The sequence below is a fragment of the Talpa occidentalis genome, unplaced genomic scaffold (genome assembly GCF_014898055.3).
Source record: "Talpa occidentalis isolate TD23 unplaced genomic scaffold, MPIMG_talOcc4v2.1 talOcc4.10, whole genome shotgun sequence".
NCBI classification, from domain to species: domain Eukaryota; kingdom Metazoa; phylum Chordata; class Mammalia; order Eulipotyphla; family Talpidae; genus Talpa; species Talpa occidentalis.
In genome coordinates this window covers 57,919,034-57,932,912 of record NW_023600993.1, presented here as the reverse complement: position 1 = coordinate 57,932,912, position 13,879 = coordinate 57,919,034, and the positions used below count along the sequence as shown (strand labels likewise).

The window sequence follows — 13,879 nt, the reverse complement described above, 5'->3', positions numbered from 1 at the left end:
GTGCAGCAGACCTCTCCTGACTCACTTGCTGCTCCCCTCAGCGTCAGTCTGCCTGTTCTGTGTTCTGTTCCCTGCTCTGTCTTTGGTGAATCCTCTCTCACAGAGCCCCGCCCCCCCATCTCTGGCCTGCGCTCCAGCTCTTGTATGCATAAATAAATAAATCTTTAAAAAAATATGATTTTCTGACAAGAATTTATTAGAACAGCATTGCCCATCTTAAATCACTGGTGAAGAACTTTTTCAGGATGATATTTGAAAACCTAAAGTGGAAACAGATTAAACCAAGCATTTATGCTGTGAATACTTTTGGTCAGGGAATTGTTCTTTACTGTTCATCCATAGCATTAGACTTCCCCATCTTCACCCCTTCTCTTTCTCAAGTCTCCAGCTGATGTTCTCATTCCTCTGTTCATGGGGAAATGAGAGGAGACCCCAGAGAGTCCCTCCCTATCATCCTCCCTGCTTTGCGCACCTTTATTCTCCTGCTCTAAGCTGAGCACATGTCATTTCTCTGTCTTCCCAGCCTCCTCTCTTGCTGTTGGACAATGCACACATAGCAGTCAAAGGTCATATTCAGATCCTTAATTGGTTAATGTCACTCAATTGCTTCCATGCCATGGAAGCAAATCCAGAACCTCACAGTGGCTTACATGATTTGCTCCTTCCTCTCTGTTTTCCTTCCCCTTCTATACCCCTTAGTTGTTCAGGCCCAGAGTCTGGCTAGTTGATCCTTCCCCAACCTCTGCATGGCCCTCGGCCCACTGGACAGCAGGGAGACTACATTCCATCAGTGCAATGCATCCCTTTTTCAGAGAAGTCTGTGATCCTCAATCTAAAGACAGTCTCTCCTCCTGTCACCTGGTTTATCCTCTTTCAGACTTTCACCATTACCTCCCTTCATCCTCTGTTGCCTCACTCCCTGCCCTCATTGGAACATAGATCCAGTGATGGCAGGGATCTTCCTTTCTTGTTCACCATATAGCTATCACTGTGACACTAACACAGCGCACATGGCAGCTGTGGAAGGAAGGTAGATGGGAAGGCAGGAAAGCAGGAACAAAGGGAGGGAAGGTGGAAGGGAAAGAGGAAAGAAGGGAGGAGGGAAGGAAGGGATAAAGGAAGGAAATAAGGATCGAAGAGAGACGGGGATGACAGGCACTCCCATTTTCCTTCCTGCCCAAGTCATGTCTGTTGGCATCCTCTTGAATTGCGTCACTGCAACAACCACAAGAAAGGGGCTGGCCTGTCCCATTTCTCTGCCAGAGCTATCTTCATATAAAAGACACCTGGTCATGTCACTTGTGGAATAGTTTTAACGCTTCCTTCCACTGACAAAACAGTATTTTTTAGTCCAGATAAGATTCATATACCACCTTCTCTGTGAACTGCTAAAAATTCTGAAGGCAGAGTTTATTTTATTCAGCACAAACCTGCACTTGACTTTGCTGTCGTACACTAAGACCTTTGGTTTGTAACTATTTTCTGTACATCTGCCTTACAACTTGAGACTAACCTCCTAAGATCTCAAACTATATTGGGTAAATGTTGCCGTAATACATAGTTCCTGAAATCCAAGTCTGTGCTCCATCCTCACCTGCAGGTGTTAAGCAGACAGCATTCTATGGGGATTCAGGGGCACCAACTCCTTTCATCCAGGCCCTCCAACATTACCCCTGTCTTTATAAGTTGGAGGACAGATCATGGAGAGCTGTATCCTTTGCTACTAATATGGCCTGGAAGTGCAATTTCTTACTGCAATCATGATGCCCTTGGAGAACCTGTTACAAGACCCCAGATGGACTCTTGGGTTCTGGGAATTGGAATTCTTTATTTTTTTTAAAGATTTATTTTATTTATTTATTATACAAGCACTGGGTACAGTCAGAAGCGTAGGAGGGTGAGAGAATTCACCAGAGCCAGAGCAGAGCAGGCAGGCAGAAGAACCGAAGTACACTGCTGAGGGGAGCAGAGCAGGCAGAAGAACCGAAGTACACTGCTGAGGGGAGCAGCGGGCAGCAGGAGAGGTCTGCGCACCATGTGGGACCCTCGTTCGGTGGCCGGAGAGCAGCCAGGGATCGAACTGGTGCTGCAGAGGCTGTGGACAGCTTCGCAACCCAGCACTCAACCGCTGCACCACCGGGGAGGCCCTGGGAATTGGAATTATTGATAACTTCCCACCAATGAACACACACAAGAATAAGGAAGATGAATTTGGTGAAAGCCAAGCATCTCTTTCCCCATGGTTATCACCTTAGAGTGGTAGATAAAACTAAACATTATTTTCATTTCAAAGTAACCACTTCTTATAGTTTTGGTTAAAAACATTGTACAAACCGCACTGTGTATGTGTGTGTGTTTTGTTTTTTTTTTTTAGCATGTGATTTTAAAAAGCCTGATATGCTCTTTAAAAAGCATTTGTTTCAGTTTAGATAAAAGATTATTCTTTCAATTTGAGTATCTTTTGACAATCTTACCTCTGTGTGAGGCCTCTACTAGTATTTCCAGACTGTTTAATTTTATTGATGGTGAAAGAGTTTGATTTTAGAAATAGTTATGCCATGTTTTGATTAAACAAGCATGACCATCAGAAAATAGAATCTTAATTTCATTTAGTTGGACAAGCATTTATTTAACAGCTGCTAGGAGCTGTTCAGGCAGAAGGAAAGAAAAGGCTATCTTATCTCTCAGGCACTGGTAGATGAAGGAAATGTGGAAACAGCTGTACTTCAGTAAATATGTTAAGTCCTATAATTAGGAGAATGACAATATTCTATGGGAACAGAGACAATGGTGCAACTCACTTTGGTGGATATTTGAAATCAGTTTTAAAAGATAAGGAGGGAAAAATCATGATTGATTCTGTTAGATGTGATATTAGCATTGTGGGCATGTATTTAGAAAAAATTTCTTATCTGTCATCAATATATACTTAAAATACTCATAGAAATGATGCTTGACTTTTACTTTTAAATATTTTTTAGGGATATGCTGGTATCGATCAATCAGGCCTTGCAGTTTTTTTTAGAATTAAGCCTTCAGGAAGGCCTGAAGTAAAATAAATAAATAAATAAATAAAGACAACAAACAAATAAGTAACTAAATTTTAGTAGTTGATTGGGGAATAGAAAAACTATTGCCAATGAATTCTGATCACAACAGTGGGCTGATGGGTATGCTATGCTACTATACTATTCTCTCTGTTTTTGAAAATGAGCCATACTAAGAATTTAGAAAAAGATTGAAGTAGGACTTTTTAGCAAAGACAGGATAAAGACATTGCAGGGAAGGTACTTTATATGGATCAGGGAAAGGCCTCAATTGTTTTGGAGCTGTAAGGAGGTTTGTGTGGCTGAGAGCAGAATGTACATGGGCAAAGGAAGGAGAGAAGGCTACAGACAGCAGTGAAGGGAATTGTGAAATGGTTGTTGGTGTTCAAAATAAGTAGTACCTTAGCATAAAGGGCTGTTAGAGAGCATTTATTTTTCTTTGGCTCATTTTACATGTCAGGAAACTAAATATCAAGTGAGCAAATTATTACCTGTGAAGCTGGCCAATAGTCAGTCAGTGTCCAAAGCCAGACTTGAATCCACATCACTCATCCGCTTCCTGAGCAGTATTGTTAATTTCTAGATACTATGAAAAAGGCAAGAGTATCTACATTTTTATTCATGAAATATTTCATTTACTTGATTTTTTACATGTAGTTAAGCTTTAGGAGCGCAGTCCTCATCCTCAAACACTCCCAGACACTGCTAGAGAGAAGCTGGCCTTTGGGAAGGTTTGTGGTGGATAAAAGATGGGTGAGTGAGCTCATCCTCCTTGTAACCGGGGTACTAGAAGTCTCTGACCAAGAGAAATCAAGGAACGCAGACTACCTAAGGGAAGAAGGAACTAAAGTCATCTTGGACTTACTGGTAGTAAGTTGTCCTTTTTTCTCCATTAGTAATAACACAGTTATTCCCCTTGCCCAGAATGTCACATCTATTTGTAATTGTGTTTCAAAACCAAAAATTTAATTTTTCTTAAAGTACTGTATTAATTATTCCGACTGGTGGTTTGGTTTCTGGAAATTTTTGGTTTGAATTTTAAGTATTTCATGGGCATAATGTAACATAAAGTTGGGACTTTGCTTCTGTTCCATCCTTTTATATTATGGTAGATTTTCATTTGGGATGTCTGGGATATTTTTTGACTCAGAAATATCATTTTTCGGGGCATCTAATGTTTATTGAGGAATGAAGTGGAATAATGCCAATGGTTTTTATAAAAAGCATTATAAAAAGCAATCCTGATGATATAGAACTGCTAACAAAATATTAAGTTTATATCATTTATTTCTGCTGCAGCAACTATGGGAAATTTTCTAAAATTTTTCTTTTTCCACCTTATGAGATGACCAGTGCTTCCAAGAAGTAATAAATATAGGCTTTGTCTTCTTTGTCCTACCCATTATCTGCCTTTCCATCTAGACCTGATGGTTCATTGAACTATGATATTCGGGAAGCTAGAAAATAAATAAATGTTCTGTATGAATCCAATAATAGCAATCATAACTTGGCATTTAGTACATCTAGAAACTGCTGCACATGTAATACCCACCCTGAACTAATCCCTAAGGCACTGTCAAGTCCACATGTTATTAAAATATACATGGCATTCCAGCTCTCTTTGGATGGAGGAGCAAATCTCAAGAAGCATAGCAATTATCACAAAATGAGTAATGTGTCACAAAAGCTGTGTCAAGATGAAAGAACACAGTTTGTGTCTTACTATTATTTGACATTCATATCTTTCTATCAAAATCTTTGCTCAGGCAAATGAATCCAAATTCATTTGCAACTGGCTAGTTTTTCAATTATTCCCACCTCTTCCCTTGTTCTGGATTCCAGACAACTGTCCCACCTGCACTGTGACATTTGACAGCTCATGCTCCATTTCAGGGCTACCTCTGTTTGAAAAAGGAGCCTGGACTGCACGTCAGCACTGGGCTGATGGAGGTCTGTGCACAACTTCATTGTGACTTTCAGAGGTCTGTGCAGAGTGTGGGCTCCGTCCAGGTGCATTTACCTGCACACATGGCTGGGCAGACTCCTGCTGGGGCAGAAACGCAGAGCCTATGCTATGCCAGCCAGCTCATGATCTTCAAGAAGAATCCATATCCGGGGAGAGCAGCACCTGGTCAGGTACAGCTTGACAGGCAATCCATCCCCTCTAGTGACCACCTCAACTGTGCACATATTGGATTTGATGATTAAAAAAAAGGTGTTGGGGGTGCAAGCTTACACTTGCAACTCAATTGTAAGAGAGCAACAACTTAGAACTATTCTCTAATTATCTTGGAAGAGAGCATCAGCAAAACTGAGTATCCTAGTATCTGATAAGTTGACCGCTTCCTATTTCCTATAGTGTTTTAATCCATTGTCAGAGAGTCAGGGGCATGACTAGATTAGAGTACGTGGCACAGACCGCATGTAGCTGGTGCCAGCACCTGGTAATTCTGTGAATATCTGCTTCACCTTCTCCAATTGGAAACCACCTGCAGGATCCCTGGAGCACCAGAGCTGTGGCAGAGAACACTGCTCTCTGCATGTTCTCTCCCTCAGCCCTGCTCTGGAGCTCTCGGCACCCAATTAGTGTCTGATGAACAAATGTACAAATTCAAGATGCACAACTTACTTTGGTCCAAAAAATGCTCAAAAAAGCAGTCATTTTTAGGGAAATAGAAATTACTTCAGTAGACGAAAATAATTCCATCTAATAAGCAATAAAGAAACATAAATTAAATTGTTTTTTGAAATTTAAGAAGTGCTAGTCTTTAAAAGATTTAATGCTGTGACTGTCTAGTGTGGGAGGCAGCCTGGTGTGGACTTTTACTGAGAAGTTCTTTGTCGCAGACATGAAGAGCTTCAAACCCCAGTGTTACACTATAGGAACTGACAGTGAAGAAACAAGAAAGATGTATTCATTCATTCATTCATTCACTCATTCATTCAATGCAACATTTACAAATACCCAAATAGAATGGACCTAAATGTTCATCAGAGGGTTATAGTCCACTGCTTATTAAAAAAAAAAAAAAACCTGATAATCTATACATAGTCTATTAAAATGATGTCAATCAAGGAATTTTAGTGACTTTGGGAAGTTTCATGCAAAAAACATAGAATATAAATTGTCTTTCCAGTGCATTGAAAATATTTCAAACCTGAAATATTTCCCCAAATATGATTTCTCTGACTACATGGTATTACACTGAGCGGATATATTTCTTTTGTATAGGTTTTTAAAGTAAGAAATAAAGAATTTTTAAAAACTTAATTTTTTTTCCACTTGAATAAGAATAATACAAAAAGCACTACACTCCCCCCAAATCCTGCCCTTCTGACCAGTAAGATGTGCTGATAGTCTGTGTTACCCTGCACCACCTAGCTCATGATTGTGTGTAACTGCGGTAGGAGCATCACTGGGCCTTGGTCTCCTGCTTCTCTCACTAAGTCACCTGCTCTGCTGGTCTCTTTGTCTCCTAAGGTTGGCCCAGTGGTGGCCCTCTCCCTGCACAACTGCTCCAGCAGGAGGCCCATCAGCAGCTGGCGGCTGAGGGAGCCCATAATGGTGGAGTTTGGGGAGGAGGACAGCCCGGTAAGGACAGGCTTCCAGGTTATCGCGCCTCATTTGGGTGTCTGTGCCAGTTTTCACACATTGACTTTTCCAGAAGCAAATCTTGCTTAACTTGTTCTCCATTTAATGACAGGATAATGGGAGAAATAAAATGACATTTGTGTTGCTTCGGGATAAAGTGAATTTTCATCAGTTCACTGGGCATTGTGAAAATCCCCTGGAATCTCTACATATAAGGATAGAATTTTCTAAGCCCATTGCAAAAGCTTTCCCGGTCTTGTTGCTGGTAAGGTATGTTGTGGGGTGGAGGCTACAATGGAAGGAGGCTGAAATAAGGGCTGTCACTCCTGAAAATTAGTGAGTAAAGCTGAGTATTTAATGCAGTCATGAGGCTCATTGTCTAATGAAATTATGTTATACAGTCTATTTTTCAGGGAATAAACTTCCCTACTTTGTTTTTTTGAGATTGAATTCCTGCCTATTAAGTTGATTGGAGTGAGCAATAGCTAAAGTGTCAGGAGTGATACAGCTGTATTCATTTAGGAATCTAATTCTCTTTCACAGTGTAGATCTGGGCCAAGACTGCTTTTCAAATTTTTTTCAATGGAAAAAAAATGTGTAAACAATTATCTGAGGAGACTGATAAATGCATCTTTCTCAGTAATACGATTTTGCAAGATTTGGGTCAGCCCCATTTTATGACTTAATTACATAGAAAGGCTAACTAAATGAATATTGAAAGGATTCTTTGGCATCATACTTTAACAATGTCCATCTGACTAAGATTTTGATCATTCCACTGCTTTGGTCTAGGTGGCATCTATGCTGGGTGTCTCTCATGTCAGGTGAGAGCCACACAATGTGTACCCTTTGGTCATTCCACCATCTGAACATAAATGTTTGAAACATGTCTATTTGATTAAAAACCTTGGATTTTAATTTATTTAAGTCACACACCAAACAGTAAATTGGGTCTGAACAGTTTCTGAGTTTAGCTACCTTCCTTCATCTGCCTGTTCCCACAACTCACCACTATCACAGACTGCTCTAGGGCCCACCCCGGCCACTCAGAGCTGATTATTTTAATAAAATGAGGATTGAATGTGTCATGTAGGAGTTCTTGCTGGAAGATCTCTGATGCTATGGATAAAGCAGAGCAGCCCCTTCTATTTTTAATTTTTTTTTAAATTGAGGTAATGTTGGCTTACAACGTTGTGTGGTTTAGTGGTACAGGTTCACACCTCTTCAGATGTGTGTTATCAGACAACCCCCACCACCAAGGCACAAATAACCCTCCACCACTGTCCATTGCACAGTGGCCCCTTTTAGAGCCAACTGGCCTCTCAGGAGTGAAAATATTTGCACAAAACTGTAAAATTAAAATCTCTGAGGGGAAAAAAATATCAACCTATATATCACTAGTGTGTTTTTATCTCCTAGATTCTCTGAGAAACCTACGCCTTCTAATTTTCTTGTGAAACAGATCTACTTTTGGGATGAGAACATTGTACATATTTATCTACCTGCTCTTTCACAGAAAGGTCAGTGCATGTGAGCTCTTCGGATTTTCAGGTCTGTTTTTGTGTAATGGGAACTTCAACTGTAAGATTTGATTGCCTAGCAGTGCTTTCTCTTATCCATGACAAAAAACATCTGGCTGTTTCAGAGTCAGCGGACTCTGGGGCACTCTGCCTCTGGTTACACAGTGGTAGGGGGTGCGTCACTGTCAGGCCCTCCCATGTCTCCTTGCTCCGAATCTGTTCCCCAAGGTTCCTCCCTGCCTTTGTTCCCCTGTCATCTTAGCCTGTGGGACACCCCCCCACACACACCCCAGCCATTCTGGTCTCCAGAGCCACATGTTGCCACCTTCTGTGGCCTTCCCTCACCCACAGGAATTTCCCAGGCTGCTGCTCTTACAGCACCTTAGGTTTATCTGTCCTGTTTGCTACATTTGCTGCAGTTGGAGGCTGTGACACTCTCCCTGCTACTCACAGGACCCATCAGTCCTCACCTCCTCATGGGCAGCCTTGACTGCAGAGGTCCTGATTCTCTGTCCTCCCCAAAGCCAAGAAATTGGGGCTGAGAGTGGGCAAGGGACCCACACCACACTGTACACTCTGTGTGCTCACGGGTGCATGTGTGAGTGGGAGGGGAGTTATGAGGGGAGGGTGAATCATTAGAGAGAAAGTTTCAGACATCCTGACACTCAAGCCCTAAATATCTAACTCCATCTCATAAAAATGAGCACACAATCCTACACAACTTAGTAACACACCTGGGACTAAATAGTCAGTGTCACCTCAGAATGTCACCTGCTCTCAGACCACAGTTGCAGGCTAGTGATAATCCTCAATGCCTTCTAGAGCTTCTGATAGTTGTCATTCAGGATTAAGTCAAAGTTCACATATGCATTTTATTGTCACATTTTTGTGGTCCTTTTAAAACTAGTACATTTTTTGCCTTTTTATTTTCATGACATTGAGGTATTTAATGAGTCCAAGTAGTGATTTTTTTAGTGTGCCACATTCTGAGCTTGCATGATTGATTCCTCGTGACTGGACTTAGTACCCAGGTGCTTGTGAAGCTGGTGTGTGCTATTAATTTAGCCTTTGAACCACCAGGGCTCTTATCCCACAAAGTCTTAAAAAGGAATTCGCAGATGTTTTAGATAAGTAAGCAGAGAGAAGCAAACTTTATTCAGGAAAGTAAAGAACAATTTATTTAAAGGAAGAAAGCAAGGACTTCTAGGTGTGCTGTACCTGGGAGGGGCAAAGAAGCTGTTATTTGTCCATTTCTGGGGAATATTAAAACTTTTCTCTATTCTAAAATGTTATCATTCTACTTTGTGATTGTTTTTTTTTAGTGGCCATACTCTTCCAGACAGATTTGCCCATTTTTCCAGCTCTTATCTTAGAGTTTCTCCTTTTACCTTAAGGTCTTATTTTCTCAGGGGTTACTATCCTTGCTTTTTTAGTTCTCCTGAACTTTCTGACCTCATTTCTGGAGTCTGTTTTCTTTAGCACCTCTTAGGATTTACTGTCCTCATTAGCTTTAAAATTTAGCCTGAACGTTTACTGTCCTCATTAGCCCTTCTGGATTTCTCTGCCCTTATCTTCGAAGGGCAAAAGCCTTTGTCTTTTCCATAGTCCCTGCTGGCACTGTTCCTGAACCTGCCTACTTAGCCCTAACTTGCCCTGGGACTCACTTGAAGGATACTCCATCAGCCAGGCTAAGTGTGGCAAATGGGTCAGCCAATCTCTCCATTTTAATGGAATGTTCTCCCTTTGTAGTATTTGGGTAATACTTGTGAACCCAGTGAGCATTGCCCTCCCCGTGAACTTTCACCCCATCACTGATGCATAGCAGGCTGCAATGGTGGTTTTCTAGCCCCACCAGTTAGCTGGCATTCTTCAGTAAAGACCAGCCTGTCTCACTCTTTCTCAGTCTTGCTGCTTTGTACACGATATATGCTATCTCTGTTGATGCAGATTCTGTTTTTTAAAGAAATGTATTTGGTAGATTTCATCTTTATCTTTTTGGTGCTCAAGTTGTTCCATTGGGAGTTCTTTCAATAAGGTTTCTGATGTCAGGAGTCTGGTGCATCTGATGTTTCCTGGAAGATCAGGGTACCCAGGCAAGTGTGCACACTGCCTGCCCTTTCTTAGAAGTTGGCATTTCTTTATGAGCCTGGATTCTTGGTGGGGAATGAGACTTAATAAACAAGATATGAAACCAAGTGTGCTCAGTGCTATTGGGGTGATCTTTGTCACTGAGTCAGTTGAGTGTATCTTGTATGTGTGTGTGTTGTATATGTGCATGTGTAGATGTATATGTTTATGTGGTGTGTGTATGTTTGCATGTGGTGTGTGTATGTGCAAAGTGTGTGTAAACCATGAATATATCCATTTTCTATTGTTTGTTTTTTCTTGATTTTTAACACATTAAGGCAGTTTGTCACTTTCCTGCAATATAAGTTGCGAGTTTTATTTTATTTTTATCTTTCTGGTTTCAGCTTTTTTAAAAAAAAAAAGATTTATTTATTTAAGCATACAAGAATTGAGGTACAGGTCAGAGGTGTGGTGGGTGAGAGGAGTCACCAGAAACAGAGTGGGGAACAGAACAGGCAGATTGACCAAAGTACACTGCTGAGGGGAGCAGCGGGCGAGTCAAAAGAGATCTGCTGCTCCATGTGGGTTTCTCCCTGGCCGGCGGGGGAGGCTGCAGACAGCTTCATAGTTTGCGCCATCAGGTCCACAATTTTTATTTTTATAGTTCATCATGTGTCATTAAATTAGAAATTATCATTTTAACTTTATTACTGGGTTATTTTGCTTTGCAGATTTTTTTTATTAGTAAAGTTTTCAACTTCTTTTTATTTATTCTTAGATCTTGAGGGTTAGAAATTCACTGCTTACATGCATCGTGTTGTAAGTCCTTTATATCTATTTGCTTTTAGTACTTTTGCAATTTGACATGTTCATATGTAGATCTTTGATAATGGTGTTTATTATTATATATGTCATGAGATATGGATCTAATTTCATATATAACAAATACTAATGTCTAGTTGTTCCAATACCAATTATTAAAAAAATCCTAGAGGCAAATTTTAAATAAATGAAATATTAAATATTTTTGCATCTGAGTATAAAAATTTTTCCCAGAAACAACAGTCTAAAACCACATGGTCATTGTGCTATCTTCCCAGGATGGCTGTAGGCTTAGGGCATACTAATGTTTGACAAGTTGAGGAATGAAGCCAAAGAGAAGGAGGGAAGTTCTTTGGGTGGGACTGGGGAAGCTGTAGGGTCACAAAATAGTGTGTACAGGGTGTCCAGAGGGAGTTAGAACTTAAGGAAGATTTCCTACACTCTGAGGGAAATTAGCAGCTGTAGCTCTGCCTGGGCCTATTTAATTCATGACTCATCTGCTCCAAGAGAGAAAATGGTTCATTCCCTCCCTGCCTAGCTCCTGGCCTTGTCCACACTCTCTGCAACTGTCTCTCTGTATTCAGAAAGGGTGATGATTTTCTGCAGACTTCAGATTGTGTTTCTTAAGTTACTTTTTCTCTTTTCAGATGCCAACTTGGGATATTTATCTTTACTTGATGCTGACTATAACAGGAATCCTGTGAACAAATATTTTGCTAAAGCAGTGAACTATACGGTACATTTCCAGTGGATCCAATGCCTGTTTTGGGATATGAAGGAGTGGAAATCTGGAAGATTCTCTCCACAACCAGGAACTGTCCCAGAAAAAGTGAACTGCAGGTATAGATAGACTTAAGTTTGAGAAAGAATTTAAGATTTTTTTTTTAAGTGACTGCATTTTCTATTTGGTGTAATACCTAGAGCCTCACTAGCCTTGCCACCCTATAAAATCTTAAGGGGTCTCAGTTTTGGGACTCCATGAACTCATGCCTCTTATACTATTCTATCTGTAAGACTGGTCTCCTGACTGTTTCCTCCTGTGGAGATCAGGGTCTGGTTATTCAGTCTTCTTTATACCTACCCCTCTCCAAGGTGACTGGCATGTAGTAGGTGTTCAGCAAATACCTGTTTAACAAGATTCCTCGATGAATGATCCAATCTGGTGAATATGGGGTCCATGGTTGTAGCTGTCCTGACATTCTCTGGGGTATACCTAATCAAGCAGAGGCCCATGCTCTCACTTTCCCTGTTACCTGTTACCCCACTTCCTGGTCTCCCTCACAGCCTGGTTGTAAAGTGAATTTCATGACACAATGAAATTTTCCGTACAGATAGTTGGCAAATTTCTTGAGAATATTGCAATTTACCTGTTGTGTCATTAAATTAGAAATTATCATCTAGCTGAAATGCTGATGTTGTCGCTACCTTTACATTAGAATACAGAACAAATGATTATTAGCTATATATAGTTATTGAAACTATTCCTTAATAAAAATTGTTATATAACACTGTACTCTGTGGTTGCCTGTTTGGAGGCAAATATGTCCAGATCATATTGGTGTAATCCATAAATCATTTAATGCTTTTATTAGGAATTTATAGGATGCCACTATTAAAACCACATTTGAATTTAGTGGTAATGGTTTGATATTTTGATTTGTTATTAAATTATTTATTGGTGCATCAAACCAATCAGTCTTTCTCTGTTACACCCTACTCTCTGCTATGTTTTTTTAGATGCTAGGGTTACAAAAATGAATATAAAATGAGATCTGATCATAAAAAAATAAGAGAAAGGAAGAATTTATTAAAATAAAAACAGCAGTCTTCATAGTGGTTGTCGGGGCAGAAATGGCCAAAGGCAGGATTCTGGTAATGTCAAGACAAGCTTTTCAGGGGCACATTTTTGGCTGGTAGCTGAGTCATTGTTGTGTAGTAGGCTGTGATTGATTTGAACCTGAGAATCTCCTGCAATGAGCTGGACTGTGGAGGAAATCACAGAGATATCTAATACACTCCCAGGTCCACTGTGAGGACAGCCAATGTCACAGGCAGCCTCGGAGACACAGATGTGAGGGCGTCTAATGTTTGGCCAGAACAGAGGCCCTCATTGGAACTTAAGTTTTTTGCTGAATACTTTAAACTTGATCTGAATCATAGAGTTGTAATATTGGAGCTTGTCATCCTTTTCATACTTCCCTCACCCAGTGAGCCATCACCCTGTAAACAACTGTTCTCCCCATACATTCTGCATCCTAATCAGCATCTTCCTCCCAGCTATGATCACCTCGCCACATTTGCTATTGGAAGGAGAAAGTTGAATACCAGTTTTGAAATGAGTGACATTTCCAAGTTCCAGAGGTAAGCTCTGTTTTCTAAATCAAGAAAAATTTTTATTTATATGACTGCCTGCTCAGGATGCCCACTATATAATTAATTAGATTCTTGAAATGTGTGTTATTGTCATTCCTTGCTGAAAGATGCATATTAATAGATTATTGTCTTTTATTATTATTTAGTTACCTTGTATTTGCCTATACTTTCATTCACTGATGGGAGATTTACAAATATGAGAAAGTCAATATACTTGTGCTGCTTTTAAGTACACCACTAGTGTGAATGGCACAGTTATTTTCAACTGGGTTAGTGTCTACAGTGGCAATACTGCCAATTTGCCTGTCCTGGTTTATGTTTATTTTCCCCTTTCTCTTCAAAAATATTTCGTTTTAGGTAACAAATTTAAAATTCACCTTATTTTATAGGGCCTCACTGGTGGCGCAGCGGTTGAGCACTGGGTTGCGGAGCTGCCCGCAGCCTCTGCAGCACCAGTT

The 13,879-nt window shown here is 40.4% G+C and overlaps 1 protein-coding gene across 11 annotated transcripts in view; it reads left to right on the top strand.

Annotated features, from left to right (window-relative positions):
• The window catches only part of PKD1L1 (polycystin 1 like 1, transient receptor potential channel interacting), a 181,015-nt gene that overhangs the window by 98,472 nt on the left and 68,664 nt on the right, over positions 1–13,879 (top strand). For 9 of the 11 annotated variants that reach the window (XM_037501593.2, XM_054695721.1, XM_054695734.1 and 6 more), the window contains 7 exons: positions 3,705–3,917; positions 4,941–5,183; positions 6,529–6,639; positions 6,752–6,909; positions 8,059–8,159; positions 11,696–11,888; positions 13,326–13,409. In XM_037501593.2, coding sequence (XP_037357490.1) covers positions 3,705–3,917; positions 4,941–5,183; positions 6,529–6,639; positions 6,752–6,909; positions 8,059–8,159; positions 11,696–11,888; positions 13,326–13,409 — 1,103 coding nt within the window. The remainder of the gene's footprint in view (positions 1–3,704; positions 3,918–4,940; positions 5,184–6,528; positions 6,640–6,751; positions 6,910–8,058; positions 8,160–11,695; positions 11,889–13,325; positions 13,410–13,879) is intronic. The other 2 variants (XM_054695727.1, XM_054695739.1) reach the window with 2 other exon arrangements.